This window comes from Bombina bombina, chromosome 1 (genome assembly GCF_027579735.1).
Source record: "Bombina bombina isolate aBomBom1 chromosome 1, aBomBom1.pri, whole genome shotgun sequence".
Lineage (NCBI taxonomy): Eukaryota > Metazoa > Chordata > Amphibia > Anura > Bombinatoridae > Bombina > Bombina bombina.
The window spans coordinates 14,661,684-14,681,723 of record NC_069499.1 but is presented as its reverse complement, the minus strand read 5'-3'; the positions used below and the strand labels follow the sequence as shown (position 1 = coordinate 14,681,723).

Genomic DNA, 20,040 nt, shown 5'->3' with positions numbered 1-20,040 from the left:
CTGTAGACGTCCTTTAGGCTAAGAGCATAACCATAAAACACAATACCATGTGCAGGAGCTCATCGGAGTGAAGCAGCTGGAGCCATGTGCAGACCAATTAATCGATAATGAGATTTGTCGACAACTATTTTTATAATCAATTATCGATTTATATTGATTAGTTGTTGCAGCTCTAGATCACATATATGGCATTAACATTCTAAATGTCATTTTACGATCCCCTCTCTATAGGATATTGTACGTTAAATGTAATTGGCCTCTTTTGTTTGGGGCACCCTTATGTATTTAAGATCAGTACTACTCATTTTACTCACCTGTAGGGAAGGCAATTTATATTCAAAGCAAATACTGCTGACATAGTTCCTGCCCTCAGTGAACATCTTTCAACTGTGTGTTGTTTCTATGTACAACAATGTGCTAAACCTATAACTGTTGATGGTGACTGTACATTGTTGAATATAGTTTTGCTGTAACTACTAGTATCACTAACATAAAACACCTTGTCTTTTGCAGACCCATGATTGGTAGAGGGCTGAAACGAAAGCTGATTGATTATGAAGATATTATGACAGACTTCTCTAATGCTGGTGATTGCAACAGAAATATGCCGTACACTCATCAAAGACAGCTGGTGCTGAATTTGTGCCTCAACAAATTACAAAACTCAAAACTACTTGCAGAGCCAAATCTCCGCAGATCCGTTCTTATAGCCAATACACTGAGACAAATTCAGGAAGAAACGAGACATGAAGCCAACCAACTGACTGGGGTTATATATAATGATACAGCTGCCAGTGACCTCATATATCCAGGAAATGATTCTCCAGAAAGTTCCATGCATTTGTCTTGTGGAATAAACGCAAATTTCACTAGAGACTCCACGATTTCTGAAATCTCTGCAGACAGTTTTATGGAAGTCACAGACGATGATATGTCCTTTGCCATTTCATCTATTCTAAAAGACTTGGACTTTGTTGAGGATATAAATCCATCCCCGACATCAAGTCAAATCATGGATGAGCAACCGAAACCTGCTGCATACGGAGCAAAACTAAATGACAAATTTGATGCAAAGGCAGCAGAATGTGTGTTTGGTTCCTTTGAAATGACAAGTTCTACAAGTTACTTAAATGATCTATCTATAGATGACATTTTTGATGACATTGACACGTCCATGTATGATTCAGATTTCAGTTTCTCTTCATTAATTTCTGCAAAAACCCAGCCGGCCCCCGAGGAAACTTTAAAACTGCTATCACTGTGTGATGTATCAAACAGCAATTTCCAGATTTGCAGAACAGATTTAAATGATTTGGACCATATTATGGAAATTTTAGTGGGATCTTGATAGAATGTTTAAACCACACTTGACTTCTTTTATCAGCTATCCATTAATGAATTAGAAAATAATTATGAGTAATATGCTAATTGGGGAATAAAACACCTTAGTCGATAATGGATAAAATCATATTTCGCAACACGTCGAATTGCACAAGAAATCTTTTTTCTTCGATTTAATAGATTTGAAATATTTATGTTGTAGATTGCATATGGAATTGTATTACAGATTTTATAATATGCATTTGCTTCTTTTGACTGGAAAATGAATACAAAGGTATTTCTTAGTTTGGAAAAGATGTATTTTTATAACAATCACAAGCTGTGTGATATTCCTTATAGCACAATAACTATAACTTATCAGAGCCAATAGATCAGGTCACGTTTGTATATATTGAGCACTACCTCTTCAAGATGAAGCTTATACTTCTTGTGATCAAGTTGTCTATGAGTACAGCTAAACACAACCGAACCTGCTTAACCCTGATGGGTTTCTGTAGAGACATCCTGGAACCTTGAGGTCTGGAGTCAACGCCTCTTTTTTCTGTACTTTTATGCTGTATGTGTTCATTTATCTTGTTTTTTATATATATGAATGAATGTGAGTTATTACTGGTGTTTTCCTTTCATTTTTATTCTAGTATTTGCAGGTAAATTTTGTCAATATATAATTGTATCTGTTTTCTAGTTTTTATTTCTCTTAAAATGTAAAGCTGGGACTTTATTTTGAAACAGTCTGTAATTTTTATTACTTATTTATTTTTTTTAAATCTTCAACTTTGTCTACCTCAGCATTGTCTGAGTAGTTTACTGGAGCGTTATTTCTAAAATTAGATTGTGTTGGTAGCTTTCAGTGGCGTATTTATGTTCCTGAAATAGCATTTATATGTGTGGCTACATGGGGACACATCATTTTGCGATACAGTTTGAATAAATGAATTTGAACGAAGTATATATACAATATAATGAGAGAATTAGGTTAAACACATGACAAATAGAAGAAACAGGTGTATCATAGTTTTCACAATAATTTCAGTTAGAAATAAAATAAAAAATACAGAGCTGCACTGTTTATTTAGAAGAAGAGTAATGAATAAAATCTACAAAAAGTATAAACAAAGTCTTAAAATATTGCAGTTTAAGTGACTATTATTATATTCTTCTGCAAGAAGAGACTCTGGGCCACCCCATTCCATAAAAATTTCCAGGTTAAAACATAAAGCAGCTCTGTGATGCTTTGGCTTCTTTTTCTAAGCCCTTCTAACAATAAGAGAGTCACTCTTTGTTTTATTCCACATAATGGAACAAAACTCTGTTACTTGCTGGAGATGATGGGTTGCCCTTAATATCCCTCACTGTTTGGCCACTAAAATACATGGTAATGATTTTCTTTCATAGTCTTATATATCCTCAACTGGTAGAATTAGTATTAGGGGTGGCTTCCTCTGCTGCTGCCTTCTGTTAGTTAATGTTATGAGATGATTACTTCTAGTAGATGAGTAGAAGATCATGACCCCTCTCAGTATGATTTACTGGTGCTATAAGGGTCTGGCCAGTCCTCTGACAGGGCTATTCCACCTCACATACCTTAGCTTGTTCATTGATATTAAGGATATTTATATTGGAGGGTAATTTGTTTGAGATTAACATATCCCTGTTAAAACATTTTATTTCTTGTAAATTTGTATTTATTTCTGGTGAGTGTTCAGACAATCCGGTACATAAAGTAGATGTATTACTCTTGTTTAAAGCATTGAACGATTGTTATAAATGTAGTAATTCCTCAGTTTCATATGAAACCTTTGCAGTAATTTTAATCAAACCCAAGGAATTCATCTTTCTCATTGTCAGAGGTTCTCCCTCAACTGGTGCTAGAAAATAGGTACTCATAGATCAAGGAAGAAGTCTTCTGAGAAACTTTCTTGTTCTCCTCTTTCTCAGTGATGTTCCTAGTTTCACAGGTCATTGTCAGTTACAATTCTCTCCAGTGTCTGTGTATATGGCAACTTAGATTACGACAGAGATAAAAGCAGACTTTACTCCACAACATGAGTCAATGTACCTACAAGTGTGGAATATATAACCTGACTTGGCATGCTGACTTAGGGTAAGTGTAAATATTGTCATCTTGCACATGTGCCTGAGCTATATTTTTCTAGCTGCATTTGACAGTGGAACCACTTGTATTGCTTTTCCCAGATTTGTCACTTCCTACTGCTTACAAGAAAGAGCTGCTTGAAAGAAACTGGAATTTACACTGTGGCCTTCAGAGCAGTCACTGACCACGGACACATAAAATCTTAAAAAAAAAAATGGCTAAGGAAATAACAATGTGCCCATGATTTAATCTCTCATGGTAACACCTTGGAAAATAATAAAATTGCATATTGCTAATTTATTTGGTTCCCTTTTTTGTGATATTTTATTAATTGTAAATTTGATATAATGAAAAATATTTTTCTTTCAGTATAAAAATATATTTCTTTCCTAAGATATGGAGAATCCACAACATCATTCCAATTACTAGTGGGGATATCACTCCAGGCCAGCAGGAGGAGGCAAAGAGCACTACAGCAAAACTGTTAAGTGTCACTCCCCTACCCATAATCCCCAGTAATTCTCTTTGCCTCTGTCAATGGAGGTTCTGGGGGCTCTCTTGGCAGTGGTCAGGTCTCGGGGAATTGCAGTGGCGCCCTACCTGGATGACATATTGGTTCAGTTGCCATCTTTTCAACAAGCAAACTCACATACAGAGATCTTGTCTTTTCTACATTCCCACGGATGGAAAGTAAATTTGGAAAAGAGTTCCATTGTTCCAGCTACAGGGGTGGTTTTCTTAGGGACCATAATAGATTCCCTATCTATGAAAGTTTTTCTGACAGAGGTCAGAAAATTCTCTCCCCTTGCCTCTCTCGACAGGCTACTGTTCGGCCATCAGTGGCTCAATGTATGGAGGTAATTGGTCTGATGGTCGCTTCCATGGACATCATTCCTTTTGCTCGATTCCATTTGAGAGATCTGCAATTATGCATGCTCAGACAATGGAACAGAAACCATTCAGATCTATCTCAGAGGATAGATTTAGACCAGTCGACAAGTGACTCTCTCCTGTGGTGGCTTTCTCAGGAGCATCTGTCTCAGGGCACATGCTTCCAGAGACCTTCCTGGGTGATCATGACCACAGACGCAAGCAGTCTGGGACTCGTTAAAGGCGCAGGGGCTATGGTCTCGGAAGGAGTCTCCTCTCCCCATAAACATCTTGGAGTTAAGAGTGATTTACAATGCTCTGATGGCTTGGCCTCAATTGTCCTTAGCTCGGTTTATCAGGTTCGTCGGACAACATCACATCAGTGGCTTACATCAACCACCAGAGGAACTCAGAGTTCCTTAGCCATGAGGGAGGTGGCTCGGATTATTCAGTGGGCGGAAGCTCACAATTGTTGTCTCTCTGCCATCCACATTCCAGGAGTGGACAACTGGGAAGCGGATTTCCTGAGCAGACAGACATTTCATCCCGGGTAGTGAGCTCTCCATCCGGAGGTGTTCTCTAGGTTAACCCTCAAATGGGGGTTGCCGGAGTTGGATGTGATGGCGTCTCAGCAGAACGCCAAGCTACCAAGGTACGGTTCAAGATCAAGAGATACGCAGGCAGCTCTGATAGATGCTCTGACGGTTCCTTGGGTGTTCAGTCTAGCATATCTGTTTCCCCTGTTTGCGCTCCTTCCACGAGTCATTGCTCGTATCAAACAGGAGAAAGCATCTGTGATTTTTATAGCCCCTGCATGGCCTCTCAGGATCTGGTATGCAGACCTAGTAAAGTTGTCTTCTCTGCTACATTGGAGGTTTCCTCTGAGGAAGGACCTTCTAACTCAGGCTCCATTCCTCCATCCAAATCTTGTTTCTCTGAAGCTAACTGTTTGGAGATTAAACACTTAGATCTGGTTAAGTTTTGAATTTTCTGAGTCGGTCATTGAGACCATGCTGCAGGCTCGCAAGCCTGTTACTCGTAAAATTTACCATAAGGTATGGTGTAAATACCTTTATTGGTGTGAATCCAAACGCTACTCCTGGAGTAGGGTCAGGATTCCTAGGATTTTGTCCTTTCTCCAGGAAGGTCTGGAGAAAGGTGTCGGTACCAGGAATCAGACTGAGATGAGAAGTGCAAAAATAATCACACCTTTTAATAGCAAAAAATAATAAAAAGCCCACAAGTGAAATAACAAGCCAGGAATCAAAACCAAAGCTGTTAGTCAGATTAGCCAAGTCAGAAGCCAAAGCAAGTAGTCAGACGAGCCGGGATCAGGAACAAAGAGAACAGCAGAGTCAGGAACAAGCCAGAGATCAGGAACCAGGAGGGACGTCAGACAGCCAGGTACTACACAGGAGCTCTCACAAACAGGTCTGAGACAACACAAGGGCAAAGCATACTGAACAGGAGCCCTTTAAATAATAAGTGATGACATCACAATTCTGAGATTGCATCCTGTCTCACACGGATGATGTACACCAGTCTGGCCATAAAAGGAAGTGCAGGAAATGAGCAGCATCACAAAGTATGCACCAGAGTCAGCAAGAGAGGTGAGTAAAATGGCTGCCAGCAGCACATGGGAAACAGAACATGGAAAAAACCCTGACAGTACCCTCCCCTCAACGACCCCTCCCCTGTGGGAGGACAAAAGGCTTATTGGGGAAACAGGCATGGAGGAGGGCGGGAGCATGAACATCAGAGGAGGGAACCCATGAACGCTCTACCGGACCGTAGCCCCTCCAGTGAACCAAATACTGTACGTGGCCACTGGACATTCAAGAGTCAATAATGCTGCTGACCTCATATTCCTCATGGTTGTCAACAAAGATAGGACGGGGACGAGGCAACACAGTGGTAAACCGATTACAAACCAATGGTTTCAAGAGGGAGACATGAAAAACATTGAAGATGCGCATTGCAGGAGGAAAGTCAAGAGCATAGGCCACAGGATTGACCCGTTGGAGTATTCGAAAAGGACCAAGATAACGGGGAGACAGTTTATTGAAAGGCACACGAAGATTCAAGTTGCGGGGGACTGCCAAACTCTCTCACCAACCTGGTAGGAAGGCGCGGGCAGACGCCTATGATCAGCCTGGAACTTTTGGCGCTGCATAGAACTATGAAGTCAATCCTGAATCTGCACCCACATGGAACAGAGTTGCCAGAGATGCTCCTCCAAAGCCGGAATACCCTGAGACATGAATGAATCAGGCAACAAGGATGGTTGAAACCCATAATTCGCCATGAACGGGAATATCTTGGAGGAAGCATTAATAGCACTATTACGAGCAAACTCTGCCCAAGGTAACAGTTCAGACCAATTATTGTGGTGATCTGAGACATAGCAACGGAGGAACTGTTCCAGAGCTAGATTAGACCGTTCCGCAGCCCCATTAGATTGAGGGTGATATGCAGAGGAGAAGGAAAGCTGGATCCCCATTTGAGCACAAAAGGAACGCCAAAATCTGGAGACAAACTGGCTACCCCGATCCAACACTATCTCCTTGGGTAACCCATGTAAATGGAAGACCTCCCGGGCAAAAATTGAAACAAGCTCCTGAGCGGTAGGCAACTTCTTCAAGGGAATGCAATGTGACATTTTAGAAAAACGGTCAACCACCATAAGGATAACAGTATTGCCATTGGAAACAGGGAGCTCGACAATGAAGTCCATGGAAAGATGTGTCCAAGGACGCTCACCATTAGCAATAGGTTGAAGAAAACCCACAGGAAGACGTCGAGGAGTCTTATTCTGTGCACAAACTGAGCAGGGGGCAACATACGCAGCAACATCAGAAAGAAGACCTGGCCACCAGAATTGTCGAGTGACAGACCAAATCATTTGGTTCTTGTCTGGGTGACTTGCGGTTTTATGATAGTGGTAAGTGTACAAAAGTTTAGTTTGTAGATTCTCAGGAATAAAATACTTACCACTAGGTTTCTCAGGAGGTGCATTGCTTTGTGAAGCCAGGATCTCCTCTCCCAAGGGAGAAGTCAAATTAGTATGTATGGTAGCCAAAATATGGCCAAGAGGTATAACTGGAGTAGGTACAGACTCCTCCTTGGACAGAGGGGAACATTGTCGAGAGAGGGCATTAGCCCTAACATTCTTACTACCAGGCAGGTAGGAAACCACATAATTAAACCAAGACAAAAATAGCACCCATCTGGCCTGTCGGGGCGACAAAAATATTTTGCTTCAGATAGATAACTTAAATTCTTGTGGTCAGTAAGAATGAGCACTGGCACGCTAGTACCCTCAAGAAGATGCCTCCATTCCTTGAGTGCCAAAATTATGGCCAGTAATTCCCTGTCGCCAATTTCATAATAGCACTCCGCTGGAGACAATTTCTTAGAGAAGAAACCACACGGATGCAAGGAACCGTCAGGCGTAGGACGTTGAGACAAGAGGGCACCTACTCCAGTCTCAGACGCATCGACCTCAAGAACGAAAGGCAGGACAGGGTTAGGATGAGCCAGAACTGGAGCGGCAGCAAAGGCAGTCTTAAGACTATCAAAGGGCCTTAATGGCAGTAGGTGACCAATGGAGTGGAGCATTCTCTTTACAGGTCATGTCTGTGATAGGTTTTACCAAGGAAGAAAAGTTTTTAATAAACTTTCTATAGTAATTGGCGAACCCCAAAAAAAGTTGAATAGACCGAAGACCAACTGGGTGAGGCCACTGCAGAACTTCAGATAACTTGTCAGGATCCATGGAGAACTTTGCAACGGAGATAACATAACCTAGGAAGGTCACTTGAGTCTGATGGAACTCACATTTCTCGAGTTTACAAAACAGGCTGTTCTCACGTAGTCTCTGAAGAACCCGTGTAACATCAGAACGATGAGCCTCAAGTGTGGGTGAATGTATGAGGATGTCGTCCAAGTACACCACAACACACTGTTGCAACATATCTCGTAGGACATCATTAATAAATTCCTGGAAAACAGCAGGAGCATTACATAGGCCAAAGGGTACACACAAGATACTCATAATGCCCACTCCTGGTGTTAAATACTGTTTTCCATTCGTGGTCCTCCTTGATCCTAACGAGATTGTATGCTCCTCTCAAATCAAGATTAGTAAAGACCGTAGCTCCCTTGAGGTGTTCAAAGAGTTCCGTAATGAGCAGAATAGGGTAAGCATTCTTAATGGTAAGATGATTAAGACCCCTATAATCGATGCATGGTCTTAACTCGCCACCCTTTTTCTTCACAAAGAAGAAGCCAGCCCCTGCAGGAGAGCAGGATTTGCGGATGATCCCCCACGACAGAGCATCGGCAACATACTCCTCCATAGCACAATTCTCCGCAACAGACAGAGGGTAAACCCGGCCCAGAGGAGGAATGGCTCTGGGTTGCAGGTCTATGGCACAATCGTAAGACCGGTGAGGAGGCAACGTACCGGCACTCACTTTGTCAAAAACGTCTAGGAACTCTTGGTACTCTTTTGCTGGAGGAGGGGGGTATCAACGGCACTACTAGCCAAGTGTAGCTTGAATACTTTGGATTCCCTACTAACCCCTTGTCGCCCTTAGTGTATGTGGGAATTATTCCCTTACAAATATTTTGGACTAGAAAAGGTGCTATGTAGTTTTCAACATATGAAACTTAAAGTAGAGAGAAACTCTAACTCAACAGACTACATATATAGCACTCCTAAGGGTTAATGTAGGGTACATCTATGAGTAGTACAAAAGACTCTATTCCTTAAGGCAAATCAGAGTTACTGATAATCTAGTGAGCTTGCGTGTTCAACGTTAAAACATAACTTTTATTGTGTCAAAATTTAATATAAAATACTGGAAATTAATTTAAAAACACTCTCAGATGCTGGAGGAACAGTAATTAACCTGTTCACGTTAGATTGATTCTAGTAAAGTAGGTCATATATTATGCTGGTTGACTATTTTGGTGTAGTTGTATCAAGTGCGTTTAAGCTGATACAGACTCATAACAAGAAGTCTTATTGAGTTGTTGTGTGTATATATATATATATATATATATATATATATATATATATAAAAAGAGACAAAGAAAGATACTTTGTAATCTTTGCTTATAGTAATGTTGGTAAAGTATCAATTTATATATTATATTATACACAAGTGTCACTGCATATTGCAGATTGACCAGCCGGGGGTCGCGTAACTAGTTAGCACGAAGGAGTCTCGTTCGTTATCGGAATTAACCAGACAAATCGCTCCACCAACTAAGAACGGCCATGCACCACCACCCACAGAATCGAGAAAGAGCTATCGATCTGTCAATCCTTTCCGTGTCCGGGCCGGGTGAGGTTTCCCGTGTTGGTACTCCTCTGGCAATTGAGACACTGAAGAAGTGCACAAGACTTTAACTGTTTTCCGAGGACAAGTAGAAATACATTGCGGAGACCACAACAACATTTCGGACCTGCACCAGTCGAGACTGGGATTGTGCTTTTGGAGCCAGGGATAACCCAGAACAACCGGAAAATGGGGAGAGTTTATCACCTGGAACTAGAGGGTTTCAAAATGGAGAGCCCCAACAGCCATGGATAACGGAGCAGTTTTGTGAATAACGAGTGCGGGCTGAATGGGCCTGCCATCAATGGCGTCAATAGCAAGCGGAACGGACCGAGGCAAAACAGGAATGGAGTGCTTTGATACAAAAGCACTGTCAATGAAATAGCCCGCAGCACCGGAGTCAACAAAAGCCTGGGTGACTATGGAGGAGTCCACCCAGGAAAGGACAACCGTGACCAAAGGTTTCTCCTTTAGCGGTTCCGGGGACGAGGATAAACCACCCAAGGTCTCCCCCCGACAGGACCTTAGGTGTGAGCGTTTCCCGACCGTGTAGGACAAGACTTCAAAAGGTGGCCCTGTAACCCACAATAGAGGCAGAGACCCTCCCTCCTCCTAAAGGCCCTCTCCGCCGCGGAGAGACGCATGAATCCCAACTGCATCGGCTCAGCAATACCTGGTGACTCGGGACCAGGAGGCATGGGAGGAGAGGGAGGCATGGGTGGGAACGAACACGTAGGAGACAACGGAACAGGAGGCTTCTGCAAACGCTCCTTGAAAGAGGAGTAAATCTCTGGCAGCAACCTAGTCTTTAATCGCATCAGAGAGCCCATGAAAGAAGGCGGCAACAAGGGCTTCATTGTTCCAACCTACCTCTGCGGCAAGCGTACGGAACTCAGTGGCATACTGAGCAACAGATCTTGTACCTTGCTGAATGGACATGAGTCGTTTAGCAGCAGAGGAGGAGCGAGCCGGAACATCAAATACCCTTTGAAAGGAGGCCACAAATTCAGGGTAATTTGAAATCACAGGTTTATTAGTCTCCCACAAGGGATTAGCCCAGGCAAGAGCTGTATCAGAGAGTAACGAGATGAGAAATCCCACCTTATCTCTGTCAGAGGGAAACGCCTGAGGTAACATCTCAAAGTAAATGCCCACCTGGTTCAAAAACCCTCTGCACTGATTAGGATCGCCTCCATAATGCTGAGGTAGAGGTGCAGAACCGGACATGCTCCTGGTAGGACTAGTTGCAACAGCGGAAACAGGAGTAGCCATAACTTGCAGGACACTTTGGTCCAAATGTGCAGTGTGAGTCAGCAGGGTTTGCAGGGCTAGTGCAAATTGATCCAAGCGGTGATCCTGTTCATCCATCCTTGAAATTATGGCAGGTAAAAGTGGATTACTAGCACCATCAGGATTCATGGCCCTTGCATAATGACAGGGTGCCAGAAATCAGACTGAGACGAGAAATGCAAAAATAATCACATCTTTATTAATAGCAAAAAATAATAAAAGTCCACAAGTGAAATAACAAGCCAGGAATCAAAACTAGAGCTGGTAGTCAGACGAGCCGAGTCAGGAGCCAAAGCGAAAAGTTAGACGAGCCGAGTCAGGAGCCAAAGCGAGTAGTCAGACGAGCCGGAATCAGGAACAAGGAGAACAGCAGAGTCAGGAACAAGCCAGAGATCAGGAACCAGTAGGGACGTCAGACAGCCAGGTAATACTCAGGTCTGAGACAATGCAAGGGCAAAGCATATTGAACAGAGGCCCTTTAAATAATAAGTGATGACATCACAATTCTGAGACTGCATCCTGTCTCACACGGATGATGTACACCAGTCTGGCCATAAAAGGAAGTGCAGGAAATGAGCAGCATCACACAGTATGCACCAGAGTCAGCAAGAGAGGTGAGTAAAATGGCTGCCAGCAGCACATGACAAACAAAGCAGGGAAAAAACCCTGACAAAAGTGTTGTCAGTCAGTTCTCTAAAGGGTCAGATTTCTGCATTATCTATTCTTTTACATAAGCGTCTTGCGGATGTGCCAGATGTTCAATCTTTTTGTCAGGCCCTGGTTAGAATCAGGCCTGTGTTTAAATCTGTTGCTCCTCATTGGAGCCTTAACCTTTTTCTTAAAGTTTTGCAGCAGGCTCATTTTGAACCAATGCATTTCATAGATATTAAGTTGTTATCTTATAAGGTTTTGTTTCTTATTGCTATTTTTTCTGCTCAGAGAGTTTCGCAACTCTCGGCTTTGCAGTGTGATTTGCCTTATCTTATTTTTCATGCAAATAAGGTGGTTCTTCGTAATAAATTGGGGTTTCTCCCTAAAGTGGTTTCGGATAGAAATATTAATCAGGAAATCGTTGTTCCTTCTCTCTGTCCCAATCCTTCTTCTCATGAGGAACATCTGTTGCACACCTTCGATGTTGTGCATGCTCTAAAGCTCTACCTACATGCTACTAAAGATTTTGTTTGTTTCTCTGGTAAGCGTAAGGGTCAGAAGGCTACCGCTACTTCTCTTTCCCTCTGGTTGAGAAGTATAATTAAGTTTGCTTATGAGACTGCTGGACAGCAGCCTCTGAGAGAATTACAGCTCACTCCACCAGGGCTGTCTCCTCTTCTTGGGCTTTCAAAAATGAAGCTTCTGTGGAACAGATTTGCAAGGCTGCAACTTGGTCCTCTCTGCATACTTTTTCTAAATTTTACAAATTTGATACTTTTGCCTCGGCTGAGGCCTCTTTTGGGAGAAAGGTTCTTCAAGCGGTGGTGCCTTCTGTTTAGGTCTGCCTGTCTTGTTCTCCCTCCCTATTCATTCCGTGTCCTCTAGCTTGGGTATTGGTTACCACTAGTTATTGGAATGATGTTGTGGACTCGCCATATCTTAGGAAAGAAAACACAATTTATGCTTACCTGATGAATTTCTTTCTTTCCGGATATGGAGAGTCCACGACCCCACCCTTAATCATTATTTTTTTTTTTACTAAACCTGAGTCACTTTTGTGTTATTCCTTTTTTCATTTCCCTTCAGTCGAATGACTGGGTATTATGGGTAGGGGAGTGACACTTAACAGCTTTGCTGTGGTGCCCTTTGCCTCCTCCTGCTGGCCAGGAGTGATATTCCCACTAGTAATTGGAATGACGTCGTAGACTCTCCATATACGGAAAGAAAGAAATTTATCAGGTAAGCATAAATGTTGTTTTCTCTGCGTTGTACCATAAGATTAAAAAATTATTATACAGTACAGGTAGTTTCAGTATATTATATATATTATTATAAGGCGTATACACATAAAGCAACAAACCAAATACACCGCCGCTCTTATTCTTTGGCACTGCTCAACCTCTAGCCGGAAGCAAAAGGGAAAGCCAAAATTAAACAGCTATGGGGTGCACGCTGAAACGGCTGAGTAAGCCTTGAAAACACAAAATCGCCAAAAACTGCAGCACTAAATTGCACCAAAGTAATACAAAATAACTTTTATTAAAGCGTTAAAATATAATTAGAAGCAGACACATTTACGCTTTTTATGCCTATCATGAGCACTTAATACCATTGTTTCCACATTTTAGCCACACTAGAACTTTTATTTTAGTTGCGCAAAAAACTAAATATTAATCCTTTTTTTCCCTTTAAATTAGTTATGCGCATAACGGAACATTTTCCACTTATTTCGGAATGAGACCCTGCATTGCGTGCATAATCACTAAACACCGTCAGCAGATGCTCCAACTGAACACTTACCTGGACCACTGTTACCCAAGTAAGATTTGCTCAGGTTTGTGCCACGTAATAAGGGACATGAACAGCCGTGGTTTGTCCAGCAACCTGTCCAGTAGATGGTAGTATAAAGTATAAGGCAGCAGATGTACTAAATAATCTAAAGCACTGGTTTCCAAACCTGTCCTCAGGCCTCCCCAACAGGCCAGGTTTTCTGTGAGAGCAGGGGAAATAACCGTGTTTACAGCTGATTACTTCACCTGTGCTCTAGTAAAGATATCCTTAAAATGTGGCCTTTTAGGGAGGGCTAAGGACAGGTTTGAAAAGAAGTGATCTAAAGGTTATCATTTTCTTTTCTGGTCTCTAAAATGTCACTAAGACGGAAGCCCTTTAAAAGGACAGTCTGATGTAAAAAGAAAATATCGTTTAAAAAGATAGATAATCCCTTTATTACCCATTCCCCAATTATGCTTCAACAAAATGAGTTTGAACTACCTAGGTTTAGCTTGCAAAAAAGAATACAAAGAGAACAAAACAAATTTGATGAGAAAACTAAATAAGAAAGTTAAATTGCTGCCCTATCTGAATCATGAAAGTTACATTTTTAAACTGAGGTTTACTAAAAGTCTGTATGTAGTGGGTGAGTATTATCCTGTGTCATTATACACACAGGATACAGCTACACATAGTCTTTCAGTAAACCTCAGTTTCATTACCCCCTGTGCTCCCTACTCTTGCCCCACCCCTGCTACTGATCATTATAGTCACAGGATACAGCTACACATAGACTTTCAGTAAACCTCAGTTTCACTACCCCCTGTGCCCCCCCTCTTGCCCCACCCCTGCTACTAATCATTATAGTCACAGGATACAGCTACACATAGACTTTCAGTAAACCTCAGTTCCATTACCCCCTTTGCTACCCCTCTTGCCCCACCCCTGCTACTGATCATTATATTCACAGGATAACACTACACATAGACTTTTAGTAAACATCAGTTTCATTACCCCCTGTGCTCCCCCTCTTGCCCCCCCCTGCTACTGATTATTATAGTCACAGGATACAGCTACACATAGACTTTCAATAAACATCAGTTTCATTATCCCCTGTGCTCCCCCTATTGCCCCACCCCTGCTACTGATCATTATAGTCACAGGGTACAGCTACAGTAAACATCAGTTTCTTTTTAATGACACGGTGAGTCCACGGATCATCTTAATTACTAATGGGATATTCACCTCCTGATCAGCAAGAGACGGCAAAGAGCACCACAGCAAAGCTGTTAAATATCACCTCCCTTCACTCCCAACCCAGTCATTCTCTTTGCCTACGTTAAGAGCAAGGAGGTGGTAAATTATCTCTGATATCACGGGAGGTAAAGGTCATCTTCTCCCTCAGGATAAGAGAAACAAACAAAAAGGACAACAGAGTAATTTTCGTTCCTTTCGAAATTTCAAGGGAAATTCTTCCTCTACTGCCTCCAAGCAGGAACAGTCTAAACCTGCATGGAGACCCAATCAGTCTTGGAATAAGGGAAAACAATCCAAAAAGACTGCTATTGAATCAAAGACAGCATGAAGGGCATGTTCCCGATCCGGGACCGGATCTTGTAGGGGGCAGACTTTCCTTCGCTCAGGCTTGGGTTTGAGATGTTCAGGATCCCTGGGCAATATAAATTGTGTCCCAGGGATACAAATTAGAGTTCAAACGTTTTCCTCCCAGAGTCAGGTTTCTGCTTTCAAGATTATCTGCAGACCAGACAAAAAGAGAGGCATTCTTACACTGCGTAGGAGACCTCTCCGACCTGGGAGTGATTGTTCCAGTTCCACTACAGGAACAGGGTCTGGGTTTTTATTCCAATCTGTTCGTGGTTCCCAAAAAAGAGGGAACCTTCAGACCAATTTTAGATCTCAAGAGTCTAAACAAATTTCTCAGAGTACCGTCCTTCAAGATGGAAACTATTCGTTCCATTCTTCCTTTGATCTAAGAGGGTCAATTTGTGACAACAGTGGATTTAAAGGGCGCGTACCTGCATATTCCCATTCACAAGAATCATCACAAGTTCCTAAGGTTTACCTTTCTGGACAAACACTTCCAGTTCGTGGCTCTTCCTTTCGATCTTGCCACAGCTCCCAGAATTTTCACAAAGGTTCTGGGATCGCTGTTGGCGGTGCTTCGATCACGGGGCATTGCAGTGGCGTCCTATCTGGATGACATCCTAGTCCAGGCGCCATCCTTACAACAAGCAAGATCCCACACAGACATGGTGTTATCCTTCCTGCAATCTCATGGGTGGAAGATAAATTTGGAAAAGAGTTCCTTAGTCCCAAATTGTCAGGATTTTTTTCCCTGTTGTTTGCCATGTGCTGCTGGCAGCCATTTTACTCACCTCTCTTCCTGACTATGGTGCATTGTGGGGGATGCTGCTCATTTCCTACACTTACTTTTATGGCCAGACTGGTGTGCATCATCCATGTGAGACAGGATGCAGTCTCAGAATTGTGATGTCATCACTTAATATTTAAAGGGCCTCTGTTCAGTATGCTTTGCCTTTGTGTTGTCTCAGACCTGTTTGTGAGAGTTCCTGTGTATTACCTGGCTGTCTGACATCCTTCCTGGTTCTCTATTTTCCTTGTTCCTGATTCTGGCTCATCTGACTATTCGCTTTGGCTCCTGACTCGGCTCGTCTGACTACCAGCTCTGGTTTTGACTCCTGGCTTGTTATTTGACTTGTGGACTTTTTATTATTTTTGCGCTTCTCGTCTCACTCTGATTCCAGGCACCCTGACACAAATACAATGGTAACTTTCTTAGGAACCATAATAGATTCCCTATCAAAGATTATCGTTACTTGTCTAGTCCTTCAGTCCACTCCTCGGCCATCAGTGGCTCAGTGCATGGAGGTAATCGGGCTGATGGTAGCGGCAATGGACATCATCCCGTTTGCTCGGTTCTTCCTCAGACCTCTGCAGTTAAGCATGCTCAGGCAATGCAATGGAGATTATGCTGATTTGTCTCTTTGAATACTACTGGAGCAGGAGACAAGGGATTCTCTTCAATGGTGGTTGTCTCTGGATCATCTTTCCCAGGGAGCCTGCTTTCGCAGATCATCTTGGGTGATTGTGACAACAGACGCCAGCCTTCTAGGGTGGGGAGCAGTCTGGGGCTCCCTAAAGGATCAGGGAGTTTGGACTCAGTCAGAGTCTGTTCTTCCTATAAACATTCTGGAGCTGAGAGCGATCTTCAATACTCTTCTGGCCTGGCCCCAGTTAGCCTCTGTCCAGTTTATCAGGTTCCAGTCGGACAACATAACTTCAGTGGCTTACATCACTCATCAGGGAGGAATGAGGAGTTCCTTAGCAATGACAGAGGTAACCAAAATAATTTAAAGGGCGGAGACCCATTCTTGCTGCCTGTTGGTGATCCACATCCCAGGGGTAGACAACTGGGAGGCGGACTTCCTGAGCAGGCAGACCTTTCATCCGGGGGAGTGGGAACTCCATCCGGAAGTGTTCTCACCCCTGATTCTCAAGTGGGGTCACCCGGAATTAGATCTCATGGCATCTTGACAGAATGCCAAGCTCCCGAGATACGGATCGAGGTCCAGGGATCCCCAGGTGGAAATTATAGATGCTCTGGTGGTTCCTTGGACCTTCAGTCTAGCATACCTATTTCCTCTGTTTGCTCTTCTTCCTCGGGTCATTGCTCGAATCAAGCAGGAGAGGGCATCGGTGATCCTCATTGCACCAGCTTGACCTCGCAGGATTTGGTATGCAGATCTGGTGGAATTGTCATCTCTGCCACCTTGGAGACTTCCGATGAGGAAGGACCTTCTAATTCAAGGGCCTTTCCTTCACCCAAATCTAGTTTCTCTGAAGCTGACTGCTTGGAGATTGAACGCTTAATTTTATCCAAACGGGGCTTTTCTGAAATGGTCATTGAGACCATGATTCAGGCTCATATGCCTGTAACTAGAAAGATTTACCATAAGATATGGCGAAAATATATCTATTGGTGTGAGTCCAAGGGCTCCTCATGGAGTAGAGTTAGGATTCCTAGAATTTTATCCTTTCTCCAAGAGGGTTTGGAGAAAGGATTATCGACAAGTTCCCTAAAGAGTAAAATCTCTGCCTTATCTATTTTGTTACACAAACATCTGGCAGATGTTCCAGATGTACAATCATTTTGACAGGCCTTGGTCAGGATCAGAACTGTGTTCAAACCAGTTACTCCTCCATTGAGTTTGAATTAGGATTTCTTCCTAAAGTAGTTTCTGATCGGAACATTAATCAGGAGATTGTTGTTCCTTCTTTGTGTCCCAATCCTACTTCTCAGAAGGAACGGCTTCTGCACAATTTGGATTTGGTTTGTGCTTTAAAGTTTTACCTGCAGACGACTAAGGATTTTCGTCAGTCTTCTGCGTTGTTTGTAGTTTTCTCAGGAAAACGTAAGGGACAGAAAGCTACGGCTACTTATCTTTCTTTTTGGCTGAAGAGCATCATTCGTTTTACATATGAGACTGCTGGACAGCAGCCTCCTGAACGAATTACGGCTCATTACACTAGGGCTGTTGCTTCCTCATGGGCATTCAAGAATGATGCTTCGGTGGAACAGATTTGCAAAGCCGCAACTTGGTCTTCTCTTCACATTTTTTCAAAATTCTACAAGTTTGACACTTTTGCCTCAGCTGAGGCGACTTTTGGGAGAAAGGTTCTTCAAGCAGTGGTGCCTTCCGTTTAGGTTCCCTGTCTTGTCCCTCCCGTATCATCTCTGTACTCTAGCTTGGGTATTGATTCCCATTAGTAATTAAGATTATCCGTGGAGTCATTGTGTCATTAAAAAGAAAACAACATTTATGCTTACCTGATAAATGTATTTCTTTTTTGACACAATGAGTCTACGGCCCGCCCTGTTTTTGTAAGACAGGTTGGGGGTTATTTTAAACTTCAGACACCTCTGCACCTTGTTACTTCCTTTCTCTCCTTTACTTCGGTAGAATAACTGGGTTGGGAGTGAAGGGAGGAGCTATTTAACAGCTTTGCTGTGGTGCTCTTTGCCGCCTCCTGCTGACCAGGAGGTGAATCTCCCATTAGTAATTAAGATGATCCGTGGACTCATTGTGTCAATAAATAAATACATTTATCAGGTAACCATAAATTTTGTTTTCATTACCCCCTGTGCTCCCCCTCTTGCCCCACCCCTGCTACTGATCATTATAGTCACAAGATACAGCTACACATAGACTTTCAGTAAACCTCAGTTTCACTACCCACTGTGCAACCCCCTCTTGCCCCACCCCTGCTACTGATCATTATAGTCACAGGATACAGCTACACATAGACTTATAATAAACCTCAGTTTCATTACCCTCTGTGCAACCCCCTCTTGCCCAACCCCTGCTACTGATCATTATAGTCACAGGATACAGCTACACATAGACTTTCAGTAAACCTCAGTTTCATTACCCTCTGTGCAACCCCCTCTTGCCCAACCCCTGCTACTGATCATTATAGTCACAGGATACAGCTACACATAGACTTTCAGTAAACCTCAATTTCAATACCCCATGTGCTCCACTGTATTCCCTGTGTACCTGTAGCTGTATTCCCTGTGTAGCTGTTTTCCCTGTGTACCTGTAGGTGTGTTCCCTGTGTACATGTAGCTGTATTCCCTGTGTAGCTGTTTTCCCTGTGTACCTGTAGGTGTGTTCCCTGTGTACCTGTAGTTGTATTCCCTGTTTACCTGTAGGTGTATTCCCTGTGTACCTGCAGGTCTATTCCCTGTGTACCTCTAGGTCTATTCCCTGTGTACCTGTAGGTGTATTCCCTGTGTAGCTGTTTTCCCTGTGTACCTGTAGGTGTATTTCCTGTGTACCTGTAGGTGTATTCCCTGTGTACATGTAGGTGTGTTCCCTATGTAGCTGTAGGTGTGTTCCCTGTGTACCTGTAGGTGTGTTCCCTGTGTACCTGTAGGTGTGTTCCCTGTGTACCTGTAGGTGTGTTCCCTGTGTACCTGTATGTGTACTCCCTGTGTACCTGTAGGTGTACTCCCTGTGTAGCTGTTTTCCCTGTGTACCTGTAGGTGTATTCCCTGTGTACCTGTAGCTGTATTCCGTGTTTACCTGTAGGTGTATTCCCTGTGTAGCTGTAGATGTATTCCCTGTGTACCTGTAGGTCTATTCCCTGTGTACCTGTAGGTGTATTCCCTGTGTACCTGTAGCTGTATTCCGTGTTTACCTGTAGGTGTATTCCCTGTGTACCTGTAGATGTATTCCCTGTGTACCTGTAGGTCTATTCCCTGTGTACCTGTAGGTGTATTCCCCGTGTAGCTGTATTTCCTGTGTACCTGTAGGTGTATTCCCTGTGTACCTGTAGGTTTATTCCCTGTGTGCCTGTAGATGTATTCCCTGTGTACCTGTAGCTGTATTTACTGTGTACCTGTATTCCCTGTGCACCTGTAGCTGTATTCCCTGTGTACCTGTAGGTGTATTTACTGTGTACATGTAGGTGTATTCCCTGTACCTGTATTCCCTGTGTACCTGCAGCTGTATTCCCTATGTACCTGTAGCTGTATTCCCTGTGTACCTGTATTCCCTGTGTACCTGTAGCTGTATTTACTGTGTACCTGTAGGTATATTCCCTGTGTGCCTGTAGGTGTACTGCCTGTGTAGC

At 42.9% G+C, this 20,040-nt stretch overlaps 1 protein-coding gene across 2 annotated transcripts in view; it reads left to right on the top strand.

The window, feature by feature from the left end:
- LOC128644717 (SERTA domain-containing protein 2) overlaps window positions 1-3,736 on the top strand; it is a 29,272-nt gene extending 25,536 nt beyond the window's left edge. The window contains exons 3-4 of one of the 2 annotated variants that reach the window (XR_008400042.1): window positions 514-3,445; window positions 3,538-3,736. Coding sequence is in view for 1 of the 2 variants with exons in the window: in XM_053697240.1 (XP_053553215.1) it covers window positions 518-1,348 (831 nt within the window). In the remaining variant the exon portion in view is untranslated. Of the gene's footprint in view, window positions 1-513 lie in introns of both variants that reach the window. The other variant, XM_053697240.1, reaches the window with a different exon arrangement.
- Window positions 3,737-20,040: the final 16,304 nt, after the last annotated feature.